The sequence below is a fragment of the Pituophis catenifer genome, unplaced genomic scaffold (genome assembly GCF_029215685.1).
Source record: "Pituophis catenifer annectens isolate HBS135680 unplaced genomic scaffold, rPitCat1.0.hap2 SCAF_1, whole genome shotgun sequence".
Lineage (NCBI taxonomy): Eukaryota > Metazoa > Chordata > Lepidosauria > Squamata > Colubridae > Pituophis > Pituophis catenifer.
In genome coordinates, this window is record NW_027256881.1 from 258,707,436 (window position 1) to 258,729,574 (window position 22,139).

The window sequence follows — 22,139 nt, forward strand, 5'->3', positions numbered from 1 at the left end:
GCATGTCATCCATAGGTATCCAGGTAAATTATGGGATTAGGTTTTCCCAATAGAAATCACACATTGCGTCAAGGCCTAGGAGCCATTTTATCTTTCAGCTAATAAGGGCAGTGCATTCACTTCCTGTTCTACAAAGGCAAACTGTGTCATTTTTCCCAATAACTGCCTGAGATTTTCTCCTCCACTAGGAAAGGACAATGGAATGCTATTAGGGCATGGAATGCTACTGAGGCAATCCCTTTCCCATTTCTGCTATGATGTATCCTCCCACAAGATACAGCCAGCTGCCTTTTGGGGGGGGGGGAAGCTAGCTCAATCTTTGTCATCCATGCAGAATAAAAACTATTACTCCTGAACAACAGCAGCAATTGACACGATGCATTGCAGGAATATAGCTTTCCAGAATCATCTGGATTCACATAACATTAAACCCATGACTGATTGATTAAACCACAATGCTTGGGTTCCAATATTTCTCAGTCTGGTGCCTTCAGAGGTATTATGACTACAACTTCATAAATTTCAACTTAGTCTCTCCTCATGCTGTAGATAATGTGAGCTATAGTCCAAAGCATGTGGAGAATGTCAAGTTGGAAAAGGCTGCAATTTATCTTGTTGCGGCCTACAACTTGTATGTGGTGTTTCCCCATTCACTTCAGATTGATGTTTGTCAGAAAATGAATTAAAAATATTACAGGAAAGGCTCCCCCCCCCCCCCGGCAGTCACTAATTGTATTAGAAAAGAAAGCATCTAGAACAGTGTTGGCGAACCTTTTCGGCACCAAGTGCAGAAATGGGAGTGTGCGCGTACGGCGAGAGTGTGCCGGAAACTGGAAGAAAAGCTCCCAGGTGTGCATGCATGCATCGGGAAGCTGAGCTTCTGGTTTCCAGTGTGCGCATGAGCGCCAGTTACCTGGTCTTCTGGTTTCTGGCACTAATGCACACATGAAGACAAGCTGGCCAGCATTCATGCACGCATCGGAAACCGGAAGTTCAGCTTCCCAGCCTGTGCATGAGTACCAGGGAGTTGCTCTTCTGGTTTCTGGTCTTCGCACGTGCATGCACACCAGAAACCGGAAGAGCAACGGGCAACAGTTGGCATGCCCAGAGAGATGGCTCTGCGTACCACTTCTGGCATACATGCCAAAGGTTCGCCATCAGAGACCTAGCATGCCTTCTTAATCACCACTTTTGAGATTTTAAAATCAACGTATTTATTGTTCATGGCTTCTGGTCCATAAAGGCAAAAATACTAGAAAAGTTTGTATGCCATACGAAATAGAATAAGTTAACAGTCAAGAGCAAAAATCTAAAAGTGGCAATTTACCTCACAAGATCCCACATCAAGATAGTGGCCTGTGCTCAAGTCTTCTCTGATAGCAAATACTCAAAGGGGATGTGTACAAATTCTCCTTCCCTGTGGTACTTTTGTCTTTCATATTACACTTCCTTGTAAGGAGGAAATGAAGATGGAAAACGAGCACCTTTTCTGCTGTTAAGAATTTTCAGATGTTTCAGATGTTTTAACACTGCAACTTTCATTAGAACAAAATATGAGTCTCCAAGAATGCCTGCCCATCTCAGAAGAAAAATTTAGAAAAACTATGTAAAGTATTTTCTTCATTATGAAAATACTAGAGAACTTTCTGAGATGAGATCTTAGTTCTGAGTATAGACCTATCACTGAAAACCTGAGCAATGCATTCTGATGATAGTATACTTCATGTGATGTAGCCTTATATGATACTCTACCACTTCATTATACATAAGATAAAACATTTGAAACATTCTGACATCAAAGAAATCCCTACATTGCAGGGATGTAAGCCAAGCTTTTCATCTACCATTGGGTCATGGGGTTTGGGGATGAGTTATATCCCAACACATTTGGTAGACTCCATGTTGTTTGAAATATGGGGGTTTGACTACACCATGAAAAAGCACTGAATTATTAAACTCTCCACACACAGTATGATGTAGTACATGTTAAGTAGTAAGATGGGAGGCTGTTTATCTTACTCTGTTTCACAGGTTAAATCTCACTGATTTTAGTGATAAATCCAAGGTTACATATATAGGATTGAAGTGAAAGTATGTCAACCTACAAATGGAAAGTGCGCTTCCCAAGTTACAATGAATTCATTAAAATATGCATTTAGAAGAAGTGACATCTGTGGCATTCAATGGTATTAACAGAATTGCTTTTTGTTAGAAAGTATATACTGGTGCAAAATTAATTTGCCATAATGACCATTGTTATTCTGGTCATCTACAGGCAACTTTAGACAAAAGTCTCTGATGTAGTTGCTTTTCCAAAAACATTATAGCTCATCATGATTCTTTGTGAGGTCTTCTCCATAATTTGTAGCCTGACTTCCAACAAACATGTTCCAATTATCTAGAATCTCTTGTTTGGTTAACTTCTGATCCTGCAAGGAAAAAAATAGCTGGTTAGAGAAACAGCTACAAATATCCAGCTCTAATTACATAGCTTTAATGTATATCTAAAAACAAGATGTGTGTGTGTGTATATATATGTGTGTACACACATAAACACGCACACTCTCATACAAAATTACTTGGCTCTATGAAAAATGATTATTCAAAATCGTAAGCTGCAGACAATAATTAGCTGCAGATAAACTGTAAAAATACCAACAGTCCCTTTTTAATGTTGCTCTAAAATGCTTTAGTTTGTTTCCATGATGAAAATTTGACCTGTGTAATCCAGTTGTCCTGAGACAACTGGGTTATATTGATTATATTCTGCTACTTTTGTAGGTATTTCTGGGTATTACTTTCCTCTGAGACCTGCAAATGTACCAAGGATTCAGCAGAAGATCAATAGAAGATTTAGAAGGGACCCTATACACAGCTATGTTCCATTCTAGTCAATTTTGCGCCTCTTTGTTTTAAAAATCCAAACTCTGGTATAAGAACTTGGATTGGTATTTATTCATACTTTTCTCTAAATCCCTTTATTTATAAAGCCTATATGCGGGCCTCAATGCTTCAGGCCATATAAAAGAACAATATACAAAAAGAGGTGTCAGTAGGCATTTGTTTGCAAAAATACCAAAACAATTTGAAAAATAAATTATTGGTGTGAAAAAAAATAATCTTAAATCTTGCTTCCTTAATTTAAAGAAAACACCCATAAATTTTAACTTGTATCGGAAGCAATATTTGGGGGTAGAGGTACACTCTTTAGATTAGAACAAATGTTAAAAATCCACATTAGATTTACAGTTTTACATTTTTTTTTACTGTAATACTTTTTTCAAGCATTTTCTGAAAGATTAGCTAATGACATCAAAGTACTCATTCAAATCATGCATTTTTAATAAACATCTTACCAGAATTATTAAATCTTAAATTTATGGTTGGGCAAAATAGAATCAAACCAATAAGCTAACATGACACCTTTGGGGGGGGGCGGGGGAAGCACTAAATACCTTATCTGCATCTGATTCATAAACTAAATGCCTTGCTTCGGCTTGTGCATGATCGTAATCTTTTGGAAGAATCCAGTGTCGAATCTCTTCTTTATCCATTTTTCCATCCTTGTTTAGATCTCGAAAATCTGCAAACTGTTCACGTTCTGTTACCACCCAATCTGGTTCAGGTCCCCCATCTTCATGTGCAAACATGTCAGCTGGAAACAAGAAATAGTATGTAAAACTCAGATTCTGTACTAGAGAAAAGATGTATATTTCTATACAAATATATTTCCCAATAATTCATGATTATACAAAATCAAATGCATTATAGTCACCCGAAGTATCGGTATGAAAATCCAACCAATAAAACCACATAAATCATGACCATAAACTTCCAATGAAGCTTCTATAAACAGATGTCCAATGATTAAAATTAAATAGATGTACAAGACTAGCAAGATAGTTGTTAGGCTAAAGATAATTTCAAGCTTTTTTTAATTACCCCCTTTCTTTATCCCCATAACTCAGGACCTACTAAATCCAAACTTTTTATAATATGTTTATTCATGGGGGGAGGAGAATCCATACTCTGCAAAAGAAAGAAAAACAACTATCAACCTGATCTTGAAGAGTTGGAGACAGTAAAACTCATAGAAACCAACATTAAAAGAACACTAGGTTGGAAAAATCATATGAACCGTATGTAGGCAATTTATGGTAAATGTATTAGAAGTGGTCCATGCAATTATATCTCACAACATAATTTTCCATCATTTCCTTTTCTTGTGGTTTAGTGCTACATCTTCATTAATACTGACTGTAGTTTGCAGAAATTGGATTCAGCTTGTAAGATGGGAGAAAATTTGTTTTATAGCCAGTTAAAAATTCAAGAGTTAGATGTGAACTTCTGCACCAGATAGGAGGGATTGGGGGGGGGGGGAAGAGTGTAATGATTCTCAGAATCCACTTTGCATATGCTCTTATGTTATTTGCATGGTGGCGTCACACTTCTTTTATCATCATGCAGCATTTTACTGCTCTTGAATTGATAATGTAACTGCTACTTGAAGGACAACCCAGAAATCCATGTATATGCTTAAATATTTCACACACTCTGTAAGTCACCTTTCTCCTTATTTGCTGCTCTGATATATGATATAATCGTATCTATAGCAAACAAAAAAAGTGGGCTTCATTTTTATTTAAGTCATCAGATAATATGAAAGAGGCCGAGCTGATAAGGGAAAAGTGTCATTTAATATATAATTATAAATGCATTTGTTTAGAGATAATTTCTTCTGCACGGTATATTAGAATATAAAATAGTTCACACAAAATCAAGATATTGTCTGCAACTGGGATTACAGTACAGGTAGTCCTTGATTTACAACAGTTCATTTAATGACTGTTCAAAGTTACAATGATACTGAAAAAAAGTTACTTATGACCATTTTTCACTCTTATGACCATTGTGGCATCCCCGTGGTCACATGATCATAATCCAGATGTTTGGCAACTCATATTTATGACAGCTGCAGTATCCTGGGGTCATGTTGTTACCTTTTGCAACCTTCTGACAAGCAAAGTCAATGGGAAAGCCAATTCATTAAGAACCCTGTTACTAACTTTACAAAATGGGGCAAAACTCACTTAACAAATGTTTCACTTAGCAACAGAACTTTTAGGCTCAATTGTGGGCGTAACTCGAGGACTACCTGTCCTGCCCACTTTATGCGTGCTGCATGTATAAAACAAGTAGAGTTGTAATTGTGTTGCCATGGTTGCCCTTTTCTGCTGCTTCCCAAATATTAAAAGATTCTATTCTCACCACATCTTCAAAACTAAACAATTTCTACTTTGGTTTACGCTGCTAAACCTATGCTACTTCAGCAGGCTTATTTACAAGCCTTAGTATTGTTTTATCTTCTTGCATCTTTTGTCTGGTGGAAAACAACTTTTTTTTAATAAAATAGGAGAATGCTGATCCCTTTTTTTACCTACTAAATATCTTCTAAGATGAGAGAAGTTGGAAGAGTCACACTTTCCTGTTACACAATCCAACCACTTTCTTTTATGCTACCTTTAGAAGGCTGACTAGAAAAACAGCCTAGAGCAACTTTGCATTTTCTTTCTGCCAGCCGAAGTCTCTGTGGATAACATCAGAATCAAACAAGCTGAAGGAATAGAAAGCACCAGGAATTTTAGAGAAACAACAGTCAGCTATGTGGAACTTAGTGGTCTTTAGTGAGGCTTTAGATATATCCGTTCATTTGAAGTACCGGTACCTTTTCATTAACTTTCCTTTTCTTTTCTTTGCCCTGAGCACTAAGTACTCCAAAGAGGTACCAATGTTGCTTTGAAAAAGCAGGACGACTTGGAAATCAAACAACACTCGGAAAAAATGAGTTAGGAAAGCTAAGGCTCAGAATGAACTAAAATGTGCCACAAATGTAAAAAAATAGTAATATTTTTTTTCCAACATGTAAAAAACAAGAAAAAAGTGAATCACAGTGTTATTAACAAATGTGGCTTTCCCAATTGACTTTGCTTGTTGGAAGCCAACTGAAAAGGTAACAAACCATGATCGTTTGACTGCAAGCCACTGCAATAATACTAAACATTGTAATTTTAAGGATCGTTGCTAAGTCACTTTTTCTGAGGCTGTTGCAACTTTGAACGGTTGTTAAACAAAAGGTCAAGACTACCTGTATCTGAGTTGCTTAACAAGTAAGGACATGGTAACATTCTTTTCCCTAAACTGACAATAGGAAGTCAAAAGCCAGATGATGTCTTTCTTATCAAGTGTGTTTATCATACTTCTGAACAAATGCTGATGCACAATCAACAAAGACATTTGAGCTCTTTAGCTGATTTCCAGTTTCTATGAATATTGAATACGATTTGGGGCTTTTATCCACGAAAATCCTATATAATATTAGGCTTGCATCTAGATTTCAGGTAATTTCTAAGAAAGAACACGACTGATGCCCAGTACTTACAGACAGAATGTGTAGTCTCACTACCAATCTATGTGCAGTTTCTAACTGGGGAGACTACCCAAACTGGTCATAAGAAATCATATTTATTTTACAGGATTTTTTTTATGAACAACAATATGGATTTATACCTAAAAGACAACTATTAGATAATATTAGAAATGTTTTGAATATTGTGGGCTACCTTCGAACAACATAATGAAAAACAAGCATTGATATTCCAAATGCAGAGAAAGCCTTTGATAATTTGAATTTTTGTTTGTTTGTTTACAGTTCTGGAACATATGAAACTTGGCGATAATTTTATTAAAGATATAAGATTGATTTATATGTCTCAGAAAGCATACACAATTGTTAATGGAAAATAACAAAACCTTGTGAGATTCAAAAAGGAATAAGACAAGAATATTCACTGTCTCCATTTTTGCTCATTATGGTTCTTGAAGTATTGAATAAAAGACGACAAGTTTAGAAAATTGTAGGAGTTAAGTTTTAAAACAAATGTATAAGTTAAGGGAGGAGAATAGGCAGAAAAAAAATACTAGTTGACATACTGGAACTCATTAGAAAACTACCAAGGCAAATTTAAAATGAAATCAAGAGGCTAATGAAAAGCAGGAGGATATAATTGTCAATGGTTTCCCCATTTATAGTTATCCAAAAGATTTAAAATGGAGCAAAGTAAGATAGAACTTGAAATACATTTGGGTACTGATAATGAGCCTGAGTGGCGCAGCAGACTAATGCTACTGTTAAAGGTAGTATTTCGCTTCCAGCTGCCTGCAATTACTGCGAGTTCAATTCTCACCAGGCTCAAGGTTGACTCAGCCTTCCATCCTTTCTAAGGTAGGTAAAATGAGGACCCGGTTTGTGGGGGCAATAAGCTGATTTTGTATAAAATATACAATAGTATAAAGGCTATTGCTTAACGCATTGTAAGCTGTCCTGAGTCTTCGGAGAAGGGCAGCATATAAATCAAAATTAAAAAAATAAAAATAAAAATGAACATGTAATTCCTAAAAATACATAATCGCTTGTTGAAATTTGAAACATGAAAAATAAGTTAAAGAATGTATGATAAAGCAGGTCAAGGCTTTTGGTTATAATATACAGATGGATCGATGGGAAAATATGTGGTTAAAAGTTGAAATTTATACTGTGTTTTGATCTAAAAGAGAATTTGTATTAAATGATGTATCATTAGTACATGACATAATGTACTGTCTAGGACCGTAATGGCGCACCTATGGCACACATGCCATAGGTGGCACATGTAGGCCTTTCTGCCGGCACGCAAGCCCTCGTCCCAGTTGAGCTGTATATACATCCAACAGGAATAGGAAGTGCCTCACAGGAGCAAATAGAGATAAATCCTAGAGAGGCAGGAAATGCATCACTGAACAATGGAGATAAAAGCTAGAGAGGAATAAAGCTGCATACAAGGCACATATAACACCTGTGACAGCATAGGCATGCAGGGGGGGGTGGGGGGAGTGCAGGGGTGTGTGGTGTGCCCCCCTGCCCGTTTTTGGTCCCAGGCAGCTTCAGGGAGGCCTGCTAGGTCCAAAACGGAACACGGGGGGGGGGGTCGTGTGCGCAGGCAAGGAGGGTGGGGGGGAGCTCGTGCAGGGGGGTGGCGCATACATGCACAGGGGATGTGTCGTGCGTGCATTGTATTATGAGTGTGGGCATGCGCATGTGTGCTGTTGTGCACGCGTGTGCGCACTTTCAGCACGCAAGGACAAAAAGGTTAGCCATCACTGGTCTAGGACATATAAAAGCACTTCAAATGTATGTTGGAAATGTAAACATGAAGGGACATTTTATCATGTTTGGTGGACATTAATAAAAGTAAAAGAAATGGATTCAAATACAAACTTTGATATAGAGGATGTTAAAGACCAGTTTTCAATTGAAGTCATAATTTAGGACTAATGGGAGAATAGTTAGAAAAATGTCATGGGAGATTATTTCAATATAAGATTAGTGTGATGAGATTAATATATGCACCAAAATGGAAAGATTCAACATTGTCCATAATGGAAGAATTATTGGCGAAGTTAACATATTTTGCTGAAATGGCTAAATTATTTTCTTTGATTAGAGAAAAGATATTATCTACAATTATTGGTGAGTAGAACTATCTTATGGATATTTTATAAGAAATTATAAAAATGAGCTTTTGATTTATGTCTTTGAGGATTAAAGAGGATAAATTATAGAAAGGAGGAATATGATTCTTTATATATATTTTCCTTCTTTCTATTTTTATTCAGTTTTTGTCTTTTCTTGAGCTTTTTGCTTTTTTTCTTCCTTACATTATATTACCTTGTATTCACTTTAAAAGTTTCAGTAAAAATCACATATTTATTTAAAAAGAAACCATATTTATAATAAATAGTAGAATTCTCCATGCCATGGCATACCAATGTATTCATCCTGATCCACAAAACCATCTTCATTTTTGTCTATGTCCTCCAGTGTTTCCTGTCACAATAAGAGGAAACAAGCTGTCAGTATAAAGATGCCTAGTTTTTTCTGCAAACTGCTTATAAATCTTTCATTTTCAGCTGTCCTTTTACATCAGCATCTCCCAATGTGAAGCCCTCCAGTGGTCTTGGACTTCCATAATCTTCAGCCAGCTTGGCCTATTGAGTGCTTGCTAGGAATTATGTGAGTTGACATCTAAAATATTTGGAAAGGTACAGTCTGGGAAAGACTGTTTACACCAAGAGCAGTAGAGCCTTTTTTTAAAATCAAACATATAACAAATGTAATGTTATATTATCTAAATATTTTTCCTGAACATACATGCAAGGTATGTTTTACCTTAGAATCTTCTTTATACACAGGAATTGGCTACAGGAGCTTCTGTAATATTTCTCTGGAGATATCATATATATATAAATACCTGAACTTTCAAAGGTTGCTTAGTCAATTAAATATCAGGTCATTTAATAAATCAATATGACTAATAATATTGTAAGGTTCCAAGTTAGGAATAGCAAATACAGTTTCTAAGCCTCAGAAACAGCAGTAAACTTGTGATTCAGTACATACTGTGGGAAGAGCTTAAGCCCAAATCTCAGTATCTCAACAACAACAAAAAAGAAAAGCCTGGAAACCAGGGAATTTTGGAAACTATAGTCAACAGTTGGACGACCGGAGAAAACTGGTCTTGACATCACTTAGTTGGGCCAATGGCTGACTATGCCTAGCTTGATATCACACACTGGAATATTTTTTATTTCAGAGGTTCTCAACCTGGGATCTGTAGACCCCAGGGGGCCATGATGTCATCATAGGGGTCCGTGAAGGCTTGAAGAAATGTTATTACGATTTAAATCTTGAGTTAAGTCTTGGTGGACTGGGGCCATGGTTCATTGCCACAAAAGGTATTTAAAGGGAATCTGTGATAAAGAAATAGTTGAGAACCACTAGTTTATTTGATTTTGTTAAATATAATAGTGTGAAACTAGCCAACGGTTTAATCGTGGTTAATTGAGTACGCGATAAATGATGCTTAACGTATGTGAATTATACCATATAAGGCACTGCCTATGTTTCTGATAAAGTAAAATTATGCCATAGTAAACAGCCACACCCTGATTTCTACAGCTAATTTGAAGGATTGTGAGAACAGCCCGGCTTTGTAGCACTGAAGCATCAATGGGCCTGTAATGTATCAAAAATAGGGGGCAAAGGGTTGGCCGTTGACAAATGTAGGCAAAACACAAAGTTTGCATTTTTATGATTTTCAATGGATGCCACTTTAAAACGTTTAACACAAGCATTTTTTCTCAGTATTGTTGCTTTAGTATGTGATAAAATCAAGGATTTGTTGAATACTTCAATAAAGCAATATTCATGGGTCCACTCTATTTGCCACCTTACTACTAAACAATCTTCAGATAGAATTGAACATATAAGAGATCACCAAAATTTGGGAGAGAAGCAAGGGTGAAATGCTACCGGTTCGCTCCAGTTCAGGTGAACCGGTAGTGATAAAAACTACCGGTTCGGGCGAACTGGTAATTAGCTACTGGTTTGGTTGAACCAGCAGTTTAAAAAGCTACTGATCCCTCTGAACCAGTATTTCTGATGATCAGCTGTGCCGTGGGGTTTATCTTTGCTAGAAAGCAGGATTTCCTGCTTTCTAGCAAAGCTAAATCGTGTGGCACAGCTGATTCCCCCTCCCGCTGTTCTACTTACCTTCCCAAGCCTCCTTTTGGTGCGTGCTGCGCATACGCAGTACGCACCAAAAGGAGGCTTGGGAAGGTAAGTAGAAGAAGGAGGGGGAAATCAGCTTTGCTGCAAGGTTTATCTTTGCTAGAAAGCAGGAAATCCTGTTTTCTTGCGAAGCTAAATTGCGCAGCACAGCTGATCTCCCCCTTTCATTTCTACTTACCTTCCCAAGCCTCATTTTGGCGCGCGGCACGCATGCGCGACCAGCAAACCGGTAGCAAACTGGTTCGGATTTCACCACTGGAGAGAGGCTACTTTTTAGCAGCCTAATTCCTAAAAGCAGCTTTCCTTCTGGATGAAAAGAACAGTAATTACTGTCTAGGAAACCTTGCCTTGAAAGATGAGAAAGTCATTTTCAAACTGATGTAATAAAAGGGAAGCCCAAAGGAATAAAGGTAGCTTTGCCATAGCTTACTAGAACAACAATGTCTTTCATATGTTCAAACTCCTCCGGGTGAAGGAAAGCAGTGAATTCCTCACGAGTTGCTTCTGAATCACCATCCAGATCAGCTTGTTTGAATCTTCTTTCATCTCTGGGCAGCATTTTCTTAAAATTGTGTTGCTCTGTGACATCTTGGAACTCTTTGGAATGCTCTATAGAAAAAATAAATTATTAGAATAAGATGAACCAAACTAAAATTGCAGGAATAATTAACACCAGAGTGTTTTATCCAGGAATGATATGCTAGAATCTAAATCTCTAAATCTCTCCTACATAAGACATACATCCAGTACAGTATTCTGTTTATGGGAATTCCTCCACTAGATTTTTGAACCTACTGTTGTATATATATACAGTTATAGCTCCATATTCTTCAAATAAAAAAATTAATTCTTTTCTTAACCCACAATAAAAAACCATAGCATTTTGTATTTACTAGAGAGACTCTTTGACAAAGCTACGTATCTGCGTCCCTTTCCCATCCTTATATATACTATCAGTGTTGCAGCAGCTGCTGCTTCCATGTGCTTTAAACAGAAGGAAGGTATTTTAAGAGGATTTAATTAAAATTTTAGTCCTCAAAACAATGGTATTATGAAAATAGCCCAAGCAGTCCCTTTTTCTTTACACCCAAAAGCATTTGTGTTTTGACATATACACTTTATACATAGGAATCTTACTTGTTTTTAACAACGTGCACAGAGCCACCAAGTTGGCCAGAAAACTGATATGCTTGAATAAGCACATGTAGTCAGAAACAAAGGATATAGGAACGCTATACCCACCCTCTTTAATGGTACCCATGTCCTCTGGAACTCAAAACTGAATTCAAAGTCCCATTTAGTGATTCATTTACATTTAGATTAAATTGACAAATGCATTTCTTCTTTTCTGTATTCATTTCTTACCTGTGCATCTTGTCTGCCTATATTTACAAAACAAGTGAGTTTCTGCTTTCTTGCAATTTAATCTTGAATACATCAAAGACAAATATAATAACCTGCAGCCTGGCTGTAGCCCTTGGCTTATTTCAACTGGTATTTAATATACACAAGGCTCGCTTTTCATACGGAGAAAGTGAAGCAGGGTACTTCAGGGAGATTTGGAATTTTTCTGCTCCAAAATTTCAGATATTCTTTAGCATTCAAGTACTCTCAGATACATTATATCAAATTTATCATACATGTAAAATGCCAAAATGGGATTGATAGGATATAGGTTTGAACTAAGCTGTTGTTTCCTATCAGAGAATACTTTACTAAATACTTTACTTCCAGTCATACTACTCTGGAAAAGAACCAAAAAGGAATATAACCAAAATTGTTCCATAAGCCTTTTTAGAAACAATGCTAGAATTCAGAACTGCTGATGATTGTGCTCTGTGTGTGTGAGTATTTTTATTCCAATATTTTCCAAAAGTCCAAGAACTTAATTCACTATGGGAATTATATTAGTCTTAGGTATTTTTTTAGCACTACCTAGTTATTAGGCTAATTTTTCATCCATCCACCATTCATTCCAGTTCTGTTGCATATGAATTAGGTTCAGTTATATAGCTGATAAATGTAAACAAATACAGCTGAATGTCTAGAATTTTCTTACCTAAATAGTAGCCATATGATGCTTGTTTATATTCTTCCCATGAAATTTTATTGTCTTTATTGAGATCATAATCCTTCCAGACTTTAGCCACATTTTCAAAGATGTAACGTTTCTGTACTCTTTTAATCCAATTTTTCAGTTCTTCTGTTGTGATAAAACCATCTTTATCATCATCAATCCGATCAACAATTTTGCTGAAATAAAAGGAAAAGTAATCAGATAATTAGAATTTTGGTAAATATTCTTCAGAGTTTGCATTACTATCCATATTATCCTAGGTAACTGTTCTACAAATTGCCATACCTTGTACAAATACATTTGCTTAAAATGAATCTTCTGAATGGGAACCAGCATGATACCTATCTAAGGATCACATGATGCATTTTATCTCTGCTGTTTAGCACTGCTGTTTGAACCAACATATTCTTCATGCATATCTGTCCTCCAGATCATATACAAATATCCAAATCAGTATCTGAATTATAGCAAAATATACTTGAGCAATCCATCCAATCCTTTACCACAGCCTTTCCAATATGGTTATTTTCAAGTCTGTTAGAACACAATCCCCTCATCTACTGCCATCAAGGAAGGATTCTGTAACCACTGATACCACAATTATGAATATATGTTATATGGAGCAGAATTTCCACTCTTGCAGAAAAATATACTATGTGTTCATATCAGAGCACAAAGAAAGACACCTAAAAAGTATAATTTATTCTGCATAAAAGTATAGTGATCATACCACCATAAACAGCAGCTTAATTCCACATTTACACAGAATCTTATTTGGGGAGATAAAAGTCAAAAGTATTACAACACTTAAGAGAGACAGGCATCCATGGAAAGCCATGTTGATGTCAAAATGACTATTCATGCATTTTGTCATCACACAAACGATGCAAAAATATATGGGCATCCCAAAGTCTGACACAATTATGCAAGTCACAGCATTTACATGATGTTTCTCATATCATCATGTGTTTCCCTTTTGTGCTCCCTAAGTCTGGAGAAAAGAAACATAAAACTCAAAAACAAAAAGAAAAAAGGAGAAAACAGGAAATAAGAAGAAACAGTGCAGTAAGTCGGCTCAGAAAGCTCTTCCATTCTTCTGGCGTGGTAGCCAAAGAGCAACTGAAGTTGAAGGAAATGAATAATTTGTTCTTTTATAAAAGTGAATAAAAAAGGAACATCCACCCAGGGTGAAGTTAAAAGTAAACATGATAAGATGGTCGTTGTTAGACAAGAATTGCCAAGATGATCCTTTTAAAGTATAAAATAACTTTTTTTTTTTAAAAAAAAAATTGATTTATATGCCGCCCTTCTCCGGAGACTCAGGGCGGTTTACAGTGCGTTAAGCAATAGCCTTCATACTTTTGTATATTTTATACAAACTCAGCTTATTGCCCCTACAAACTGGATCCAACTTGGAGAATGACTTAGGAGAATAAAGGGAAGTTGGGAGGGCTTCTTTGGCGTGGTGTGCATTGTGTAGGAGTATAAAATGTGTAGCTTGAAAACTATTCCTTGCGCTCTTTGAACTCAATCCCTTTGGGAAGGGGCTAAAAGGCCGTGCTTGCAACCGCTTTTTATTTTTCTTCATTTTATCTCCAATAAATCTTTGATTTTGTGAATCAGACTTGTTTATAAATTGTGAGGATTAAAATACTTGGATCTTATATCTTACAAAGTGATTAAATAGGACCTTGATCTTTGAGCATATGAAAACTGATTTTCACCAAAAATGTGGCTCTAGACCAAACTCGATTTCATTGAGGGCCACATCAGGGTTGTGTTTTACCTCAGGGGGCTGAGGTGGGCAGGCCAGCATGACATCATTTGTGTCAGGGGCACCTGTGGTGGCCTGAGAGCTCTGCCATGAAAACGGGCTCCTGGACCCTATTTTCAGCTGTGACTGCCTCCTGCAGTCCTCTGCCAGTAAAAACAGAGCTCGGGGAAACTGTGCGCAGCCCTCCCGAGCTCCGTTTTCACTGGCAGAGGCACCGTGTGCCGGTCCTTCGTTGTTTCTGGCCCCTGTGGGCCAGATCGAAGCACCCTGTGAGCCAGATCCGGCCCGCAGGCCTTGAGTTTCACACCCCTGCTCTATACAGTTTCTAAGAGGCCACTGAACAGACACAGAACCCATAGATAACCATACGGTTAGAGGTAAACAATCTGCTATCTCTACTTATGTAACAAATGATACCACTCACAATTTGTAGTCGGTCCCAAGATGTGTAAACCTTCTGCAGCTTATCCTCAGTTTTCCTGATTGCTGCCACCGGAGCGCTCATCTCTTTTATCTCCACTAAGATGGAAAATAGCCCTCTTACAAGTTTGTTAGCTAATTTGTTTGCTAACAGGTTGTTTTGCAACTACAGTTGTAGCAGATCAAGTGACTAGGAAACTACAGGTAGTCCTGGACTTACAACCGATTGTTTAGCAACCATTCGAAATTACCACAGCACTTTAAAAAGTGACTTACAATCAATCTTCTCACTTACAACCATCACAACATCTCCACATCTCCACATGATGTGTAGATGATTCTCTTAACTGCAATAATTTACTTAACAACCATGTCAAAAAGGGCCATAAAATCAGGTGTGAGTCACTTAATAAGTGCTTTGCTTAGTAACAGAAATTCTGGTCCCAATTATGGTCGTAAGTCAAGGACCTCCAGCTATGGTCATGGGAGTAAGGGTTTTTGGAAAACCCCAATGTATCCCCAATGCAGATGTAATATGCATGACAGCAGATGATACACTTCAGTATCTACTATAACTGTGATGACGAACCTATGGCACGCGTGCCACAGGTGGCATGCGTAACCATATCAGTGGGCACCGCAGCTCAGTCCAGCGCGCATGCCAGCTGATTTTCAGGCCTTCTGGGCCCACCAGAAGTAGGGAAACAGGCTGTTTCCTGCCTCCAGAGGGCCTGGGATGGGTAGGGAAGGCCCAGTTTTCTTTCTCACCTGGATCCAGATCCTCTCTATGCATCTGGGGAGGGTGAAAATAGCCTTCCCCACCCCCTCGGAGATCCTGCAGAGGCCCAAAATGGCCCACATAGAATTATGGGTGTGGGTACACACGCGCGCGAACCTCCCCTGCCCCCTTCCTGGCACGCGATGGCAAAAAGGTTAGTCATCACTATACTATAATGTCCTCCTTCAAATATATAAACTAGATTTTTATTTTTAAACTATGTATCTCTTTGGTAATTTTTTAATTATCTGATACACCAATATCCCTCCATTCCACCAGGGACGCAAAGAGAATATACACAGCCCTCTCTCCTACAATTGTTCCCAACCGCAACAAACCTGTGAGGCACAATGGCTGGAAAAAAACCTGGCCCAAAATCATTGAGCACACTTCCAGTATGAATCCCAAACTTTAACTACTCTACCACACTGCCTTATCCATCTAAGATAACATTATTGTTTGAAGAAATATTTTCTCTGATATTTTTACCTCCATAAACTATGATTACATTTAAAAAAAAATATTGCATTATTGTGACTGACCTGCAATCTATTTTTTGAGGAAGGGTTGCATTATAAACAAATGACATTTCACAGTCTCTGTCTTTACCCATGTCCTTTCTTAGTCTTTCTCCCCATTTCACTCTGCCTTTGCTTTCAACTAGCTGTCTGATCAGGCAGGAGAAGAAGAAGAATTGGAGATGTATGCAAGAGATTCTCATTCTCTGGAAATAATCCCTCGTGCCTTCTCCAAGAAAACCTACGTGGCATTTTAAGCCACTCCTCAGACAGTGATGGGGGGCGGGGGGGAGAGAAAGGAAATAGGAGAAATGCAAAGTAAACATACATTAACCCAACAGGAGTCAAATTTGAACACCAACTGATGATATCTGGCTACTTAATTTGTAGGAATTTGATAATTTAGCATGTTTTAAAAGTACCGATCACATTTTTTTTCCCACATAAACATACATAAAGGTACTTAGTCAAGTTTTGTGGAGTGTTGCCTAAGCCAAATTAACATGCCAAAATACAAATTCCAACTTCCTTCCCCATAGAGAGAGGGATATACATCAGAAAAGAGATCTGTATCTGGATTACAGATTGCATCTGGAGGTTCCCATGACCCAAAGTATAGTTATACACAAATGAAATCCTAATTTAACAGACCACTTGGTGGGAGAGATTGACTATTGTTCTTCTTTGTCAGTGAAGTAAGACATTTGTTCTGCACCAAAAAAGGCATACAGAATTTAGAATGCCCCTCAGATACCTAACAAAAGACCAAGTCTTCTACACCTGCCTCCAGGTTCAAGCAAGCAGGGATGTGAGTCATATCAGCTTTCTCTGTACCATGTGGATGCTTTGAACACACAGCACTCACCAAGCATAGAAGGAATGTCAGACTGAAGAGGACAGAAATCAGCTGATTCACCTTTACCTGTGACCCATCTCGATAACCAGATGACAAAAAATCCAATGACATTATCAAACTCTGGGCCCAGTTACTGGAGACACTATTTGGGTTGAAGTCTAAAGTTGCTCCATCAAACATGGAAGCCTTACCAACTGTGTCCTGGACCACATCCTAGGTAGGCATCACCAAAACACAGTGTTGACACAACTGCCAGGCCCACCCACACCTTTATTCTATTCATTTATGCACACTTGCTTCTCCTCTCCTCCATCTTAGAAATTAGACTTTAAAGGGGGCTCTACTAACATCAATAAGAGCTATTTTGAATAAAAGTTGACAATTCTTCAAGAGAAAGTTACAATCTTAGGAATGAAAGGCCTTCTCTCCCCTCCCTAACACCACATCTTGAAAAACCCACCCACAAATCAAAGTTTTCATTTACTTCAACTGCTGACTTCAACTTCCTCAGCCAACAGCAAAGATCCCCAAATGACACCATGACATAATGTTCTTCATACAAATGCCATAAAAATATATTCACACCAGGACACCAGCTACAGCATTTGCATGACATTATTCATGTTTTAACATTTGTTGCTCCCTCCAATGGCCATATACAGTAGTGGTCAAAATTGTGGAAACCTTTTAAAAGAAACATTGATTTGATTTGGGTCTTTGAAGTACAGAAAATACATGAAATACTGATTGTTTTAAAATGATAAATGAATACTATAAAGTGCTGTTTGGATTTGAAGTTTAAGAGTTAGGGTGACTACATAATAAAATCTTAAATGTTAGAATAAGATGTTAGATTGGATGACAAAAATTGGGTTTAGATTTAGGATGTTAATCGATGAAATTGGGAATTTATACCTATGTTATACCAGGCCAAACTCTTGCTCCAAAAATATGTTGTTTTATGTTTTAAAAATAAAAAAAAAATTCAAAAAAAAAATTGTGAAAACCTTTTGGGAAAAGTGTATTTTTGAGGTTTGATGGCTAATAACACCACTTTTTTTGGAGTTTTAAGATAATCATATTCTACTGCTGGAATGGCCTAGAAATAGCCCAGACCTTAACCCAATTGAAAATCTATGGAGCCGACTAAAGAAACTTGTTAGTCAGAAGCGACCCAGCAATAAAATCCAGTTAATAGAGGCAATCATTCAATCTTGGTTTCACATTATAACAACTGCAGAACTAAAAGACTTGATTCACTCCATGGGAAGATGTTGTAAAACCGTAATTAATGCTAAAGATTACCCAACTAAGTATTAACTGACATGGTGATAATTTTTGTATATCTCATTTTTTTCTACCTGTTTCACTGTTCTTCTTTATACTGTAACTGCTATTCTAATAGCAAATCCTTCATAAAAGTTATTGCATTACATTCTTGATTAAATTATTTTTCCATTGATATATAATTTTATGGTACTACTCCAAAAAAAAGTGGTGTTATTAGCTAGTTTTAGAAAATACACTTTTCCCAAAAGGTTTCCACAATTTTGGCCACTACTATAATAGTAATAATACTGTAATACTTTCCCCATCCCAGGTCTGGGGATGTTAAATGGGATAAAAAACTGAGGAAGAAAAATTAGGTTATATGGGAAGCCATTGCTGACTGTATTTTGCCTAGAGAAAAGCAATTCTCTCTGCCTGCCTCAGACAGAAAAGTCAAGTTTATTACAAAGTTAGGCCAGACAAGAGAGATATTCCATTTATAGAACAGTATAAATTTGGAGAATATTCTCGTTCACAGGGTAATCTCAAATTTATCTCTCTGGTTTCTCTAATCAGCAGATTTGTCATGAAGATCAAATGGGAAGATTAAACTTGAGTATCTTGGAGAAGAGAGTAATATATGGGATCCATGTGACTGTGGGTTTGACTTCCTCCTATCTGTGACACCCTTTGGTGAGCAAACTGTTCACATGCTCTGTTATGGTGTTACTATTTCACTTTTGATCTTTCAACTTGTTTTTTAAAATCCAACACCATTGAAATGCTTTCCACCAATTCTTATTAGTTGCTAGGTTTCTTTTCTTAAGAGTCAGACTTGTCTATTCATATCCTGCCTGCCGCAACATGAATTGGAAGTGGACACCTAATCAGATTTTATTTTCGTAATCTTTTCAACCAACTCTAATGTTTTTTAAAAAATTTGTTGTTGTTGTTGCAAAACAATAGGTTTTGCACTACAGGTAGTCCTTGACTTACTATCACAATTGAGCCCAGAATTTATGTTGCTAAGTGAGAAATTTGTTGAGTTTTGTCCCATTTTACGACTTTTCTTGCCATGTTTGTTAGGAGAATCGCTGCAGTTGCTAAATTAGTAACACGGTTGTTAAGTGAATCTGGCTTCCCCATTGATTTTGCTTGACAAAAGGTTGCAAAAGGGGATCGGGTCACCCTAGGACTCGGCAACCGTCATAAATATGAACCAGTTGTCAAGCATCCAAATGTAAATCACATGACCATGGGGATGCTGCAATGGTCATCTGTGTGAAAAATGGTCATAAGTCACGTTTTTCAGTGCCGTTGTAACTTCGAATAGTCACGTGATTTACATTTGGATGCTTGACAACTGGAACTGTTGTAAGTCGAGGACTATGTGTATAATGTCGAGTCCCACTCTGTAAACCTAACCCCTTCAACCCACAATTATGCATCCGCCAACACAAGATACATAATTGTCATGCACTGGGTAGATCTCTCACCCACGAAAGACTCTTGTTTGTGCTGCAACAAATTAAGGAAGTCACCCTCCAAAAGTTTAAAAAAGAGAAAGAAAACCTCTCCTACAACAAGACTTTTCATTTCAATGAGCTGATCCTCGACTTCAATCTCCCATATAAAACTAGAATTCTGTATACTGTATGATCTAGGAATGAAACTGATTTTCCATTCAAGGCGTTGATGGGAACTTTCCCTCCCGCCACGTTACCAAGGCATCATAGTAAGAAATTTCTTCGCCTCTCGCAGAGTTGATTTTCGCTGCCGCGCCGTTTATCAGGAAAGAGAAGAGACTATTAAACTTTGACAGCAGAGTGGCTAAACTCCGCCGGCGTGCAAAATACTATTATTTCACTCTGTACCTACTTGGAGAAAATCTCTAAATCCCACTTCCCAAGAACGTCCTCTTTCCTCGAGGAACTAGGGACCTTTTATGCCTTCCAGTATTGGTAAAATATAAGGACCGTCTTACCCCAACCGTTCCTGGCTTTCCTGCGGGGTGAGTTGATCGAAAGTTTTGGCATCATCTTTACCCAGAAAGGCTTCGTGATCATACTGGAAGCTCTGGTTATCTTCGTGTTGCCGGTTGCCGAGTTCGGGATCGGGACGAACGACTCTCTCCTTTCTGAAAGTGGGGACGCCCAAGGACCTGTTGATGCACAATACTAGCATCAGCCCCACCGTGAGAGAGCTAGAAGTTGTTCCCAGGCTCATGGCTCCTTCCGGCCCCAGGGCGGTTTGTCTCCGATGAAACTTTCGCGTCTCCGATACACGTCGAGAGGGGAACCTCCTTCACTTTGCAGAGCCTAACACGTGTCTTCTGCTTGGGCTGCCTCCCAGTCCAGCGGATCTCGCCTCTCTCGCGCCACGCGCTCATAAAGGCTCAACGCGGGGTCGACCCGTTTTTCCTGCCCCCCATTGTACAAATCCTGGTCCAGCTGCAAAAGTCTGGCTTTTAAAAGACGCCTATGAATGGCCTAATTTGGACTGGTCATTGGATTTCCCCCCCCCCACCACCACCACCACTCCCAGCCAGTCAGCAACGCGGTTGCAAACGGGTGAAGCTCCGCGCCGTTGCGTGCTACGCCTCGCGCGATTGGATAAGAGGAGATGCCTAAGCTGAAAGGTGGAGCCGCCCGACCGCCACGTTTGCAAGGCGGCTCCAGTTTCTTCTGAGGACCAATTGCGAAACTGGCGGGAGGAGGCGGGCTGAAGAAAGAAAAGATTCCAGCGGGAAAGATTCCCAACGCCAACGTGTTTATTACTCTTATTTCTTTCCCCGGAAGAAATGCTGTATAGTTATTCAGCCTGATCAGCTAGTCATGTTCATCTGGGAAGGATATTCCTCGGTCGCTTCTGACTGTTTGTGCCTTGATGGATATCATATCATCGAGACTGCCTTGAGTTCATGTAAATTCGTGCTTATGTCATCAGACATAATATCTAACCACCTTGCCAATAAAGGAGAATATTGGCAGCTCAGGGTTAAATGAGGGCTCCTTAGTGCTCTCTGAGCTTGGTCGTTTTTTCTTGCAGACGTTTTGTTACCCAAACTAGGCAACGTCATCAGTGCTAGGATAAGCTAGGTCTAGCACTGATGATGTTACCTAGTTTGGTAATGAATAAGGTGACCAGATTTTAACATTGGTAAAGAGGGACACCATTGTGGGCGTGGCTTATTTTGTGGGCATGGCTTAGAGGTCATGTGACGTGGGTGTGGCTAGCTGGTCATATGACCGAGTGGCCATGGCTATGTATAGGGACTACTCAAGAGGGCTGAAAAAAGTCATTTCTGACAGGTCCTCGCACTTTTGACTGGTCCTCACACTTATGACCATCCTCACATTTATACCTGTGCAGCATTCCATGTCACTCATTTCACAACTGCTTCTCTTCACCATGGTGATAAGATAGGGCAAAAAACGTAAAATGTGAGGACAGTCGTAAGTTTGAGGACTGGTCAAAAGTGCGAGGACCAGTCAAAAATAACTTTTTCAGCCCTCTGAGTAGTCCATATGCATTAAAGGATACAGCAATAGAGAGGGATGAAGGAAGGGAAATTAGAGTAGGAGTGAGGGTAAGAGAGGGAGGAAGAGAGGAGGAGAAGGAGAAAGGAAGAGGAAGTAGGGAGGAGAAAAAGAGGGTGGGGGGAAGAAAAAGTAAGAAGGAAAGAAAAGAGAGAGGTAGTAGGTTTGACGAGAAAGATTGCTGTACAATAAAAAAGATGAAAGGGAAGAAAGCCAACCCCAAGCAAATATAAAGATATTAA

General features: G+C 38.4%; 1 protein-coding gene across 1 annotated transcript; it reads right to left on the bottom strand.

The window, feature by feature from the left end:
• Positions 1–2,106: 2,106 nt before the first annotated feature.
• Positions 2,107–20,857, bottom strand: RCN1 (reticulocalbin 1). The gene is made up of 6 exons (XM_070957511.1): positions 20,343–20,857; positions 12,726–12,919; positions 11,097–11,275; positions 8,863–8,923; positions 3,456–3,655; positions 2,107–2,429 (listed from the first exon to the last, which is right to left on the bottom strand). Exons 1-6 carry the CDS (start codon positions 20,582–20,584, stop codon positions 2,322–2,324), a joined length of 984 nt encoding a protein of 327 aa, XP_070813612.1. The 5' UTR covers positions 20,585–20,857; the 3' UTR covers positions 2,107–2,321.
• Between the last annotated feature and the right edge of the window lie 1,282 nt (positions 20,858–22,139).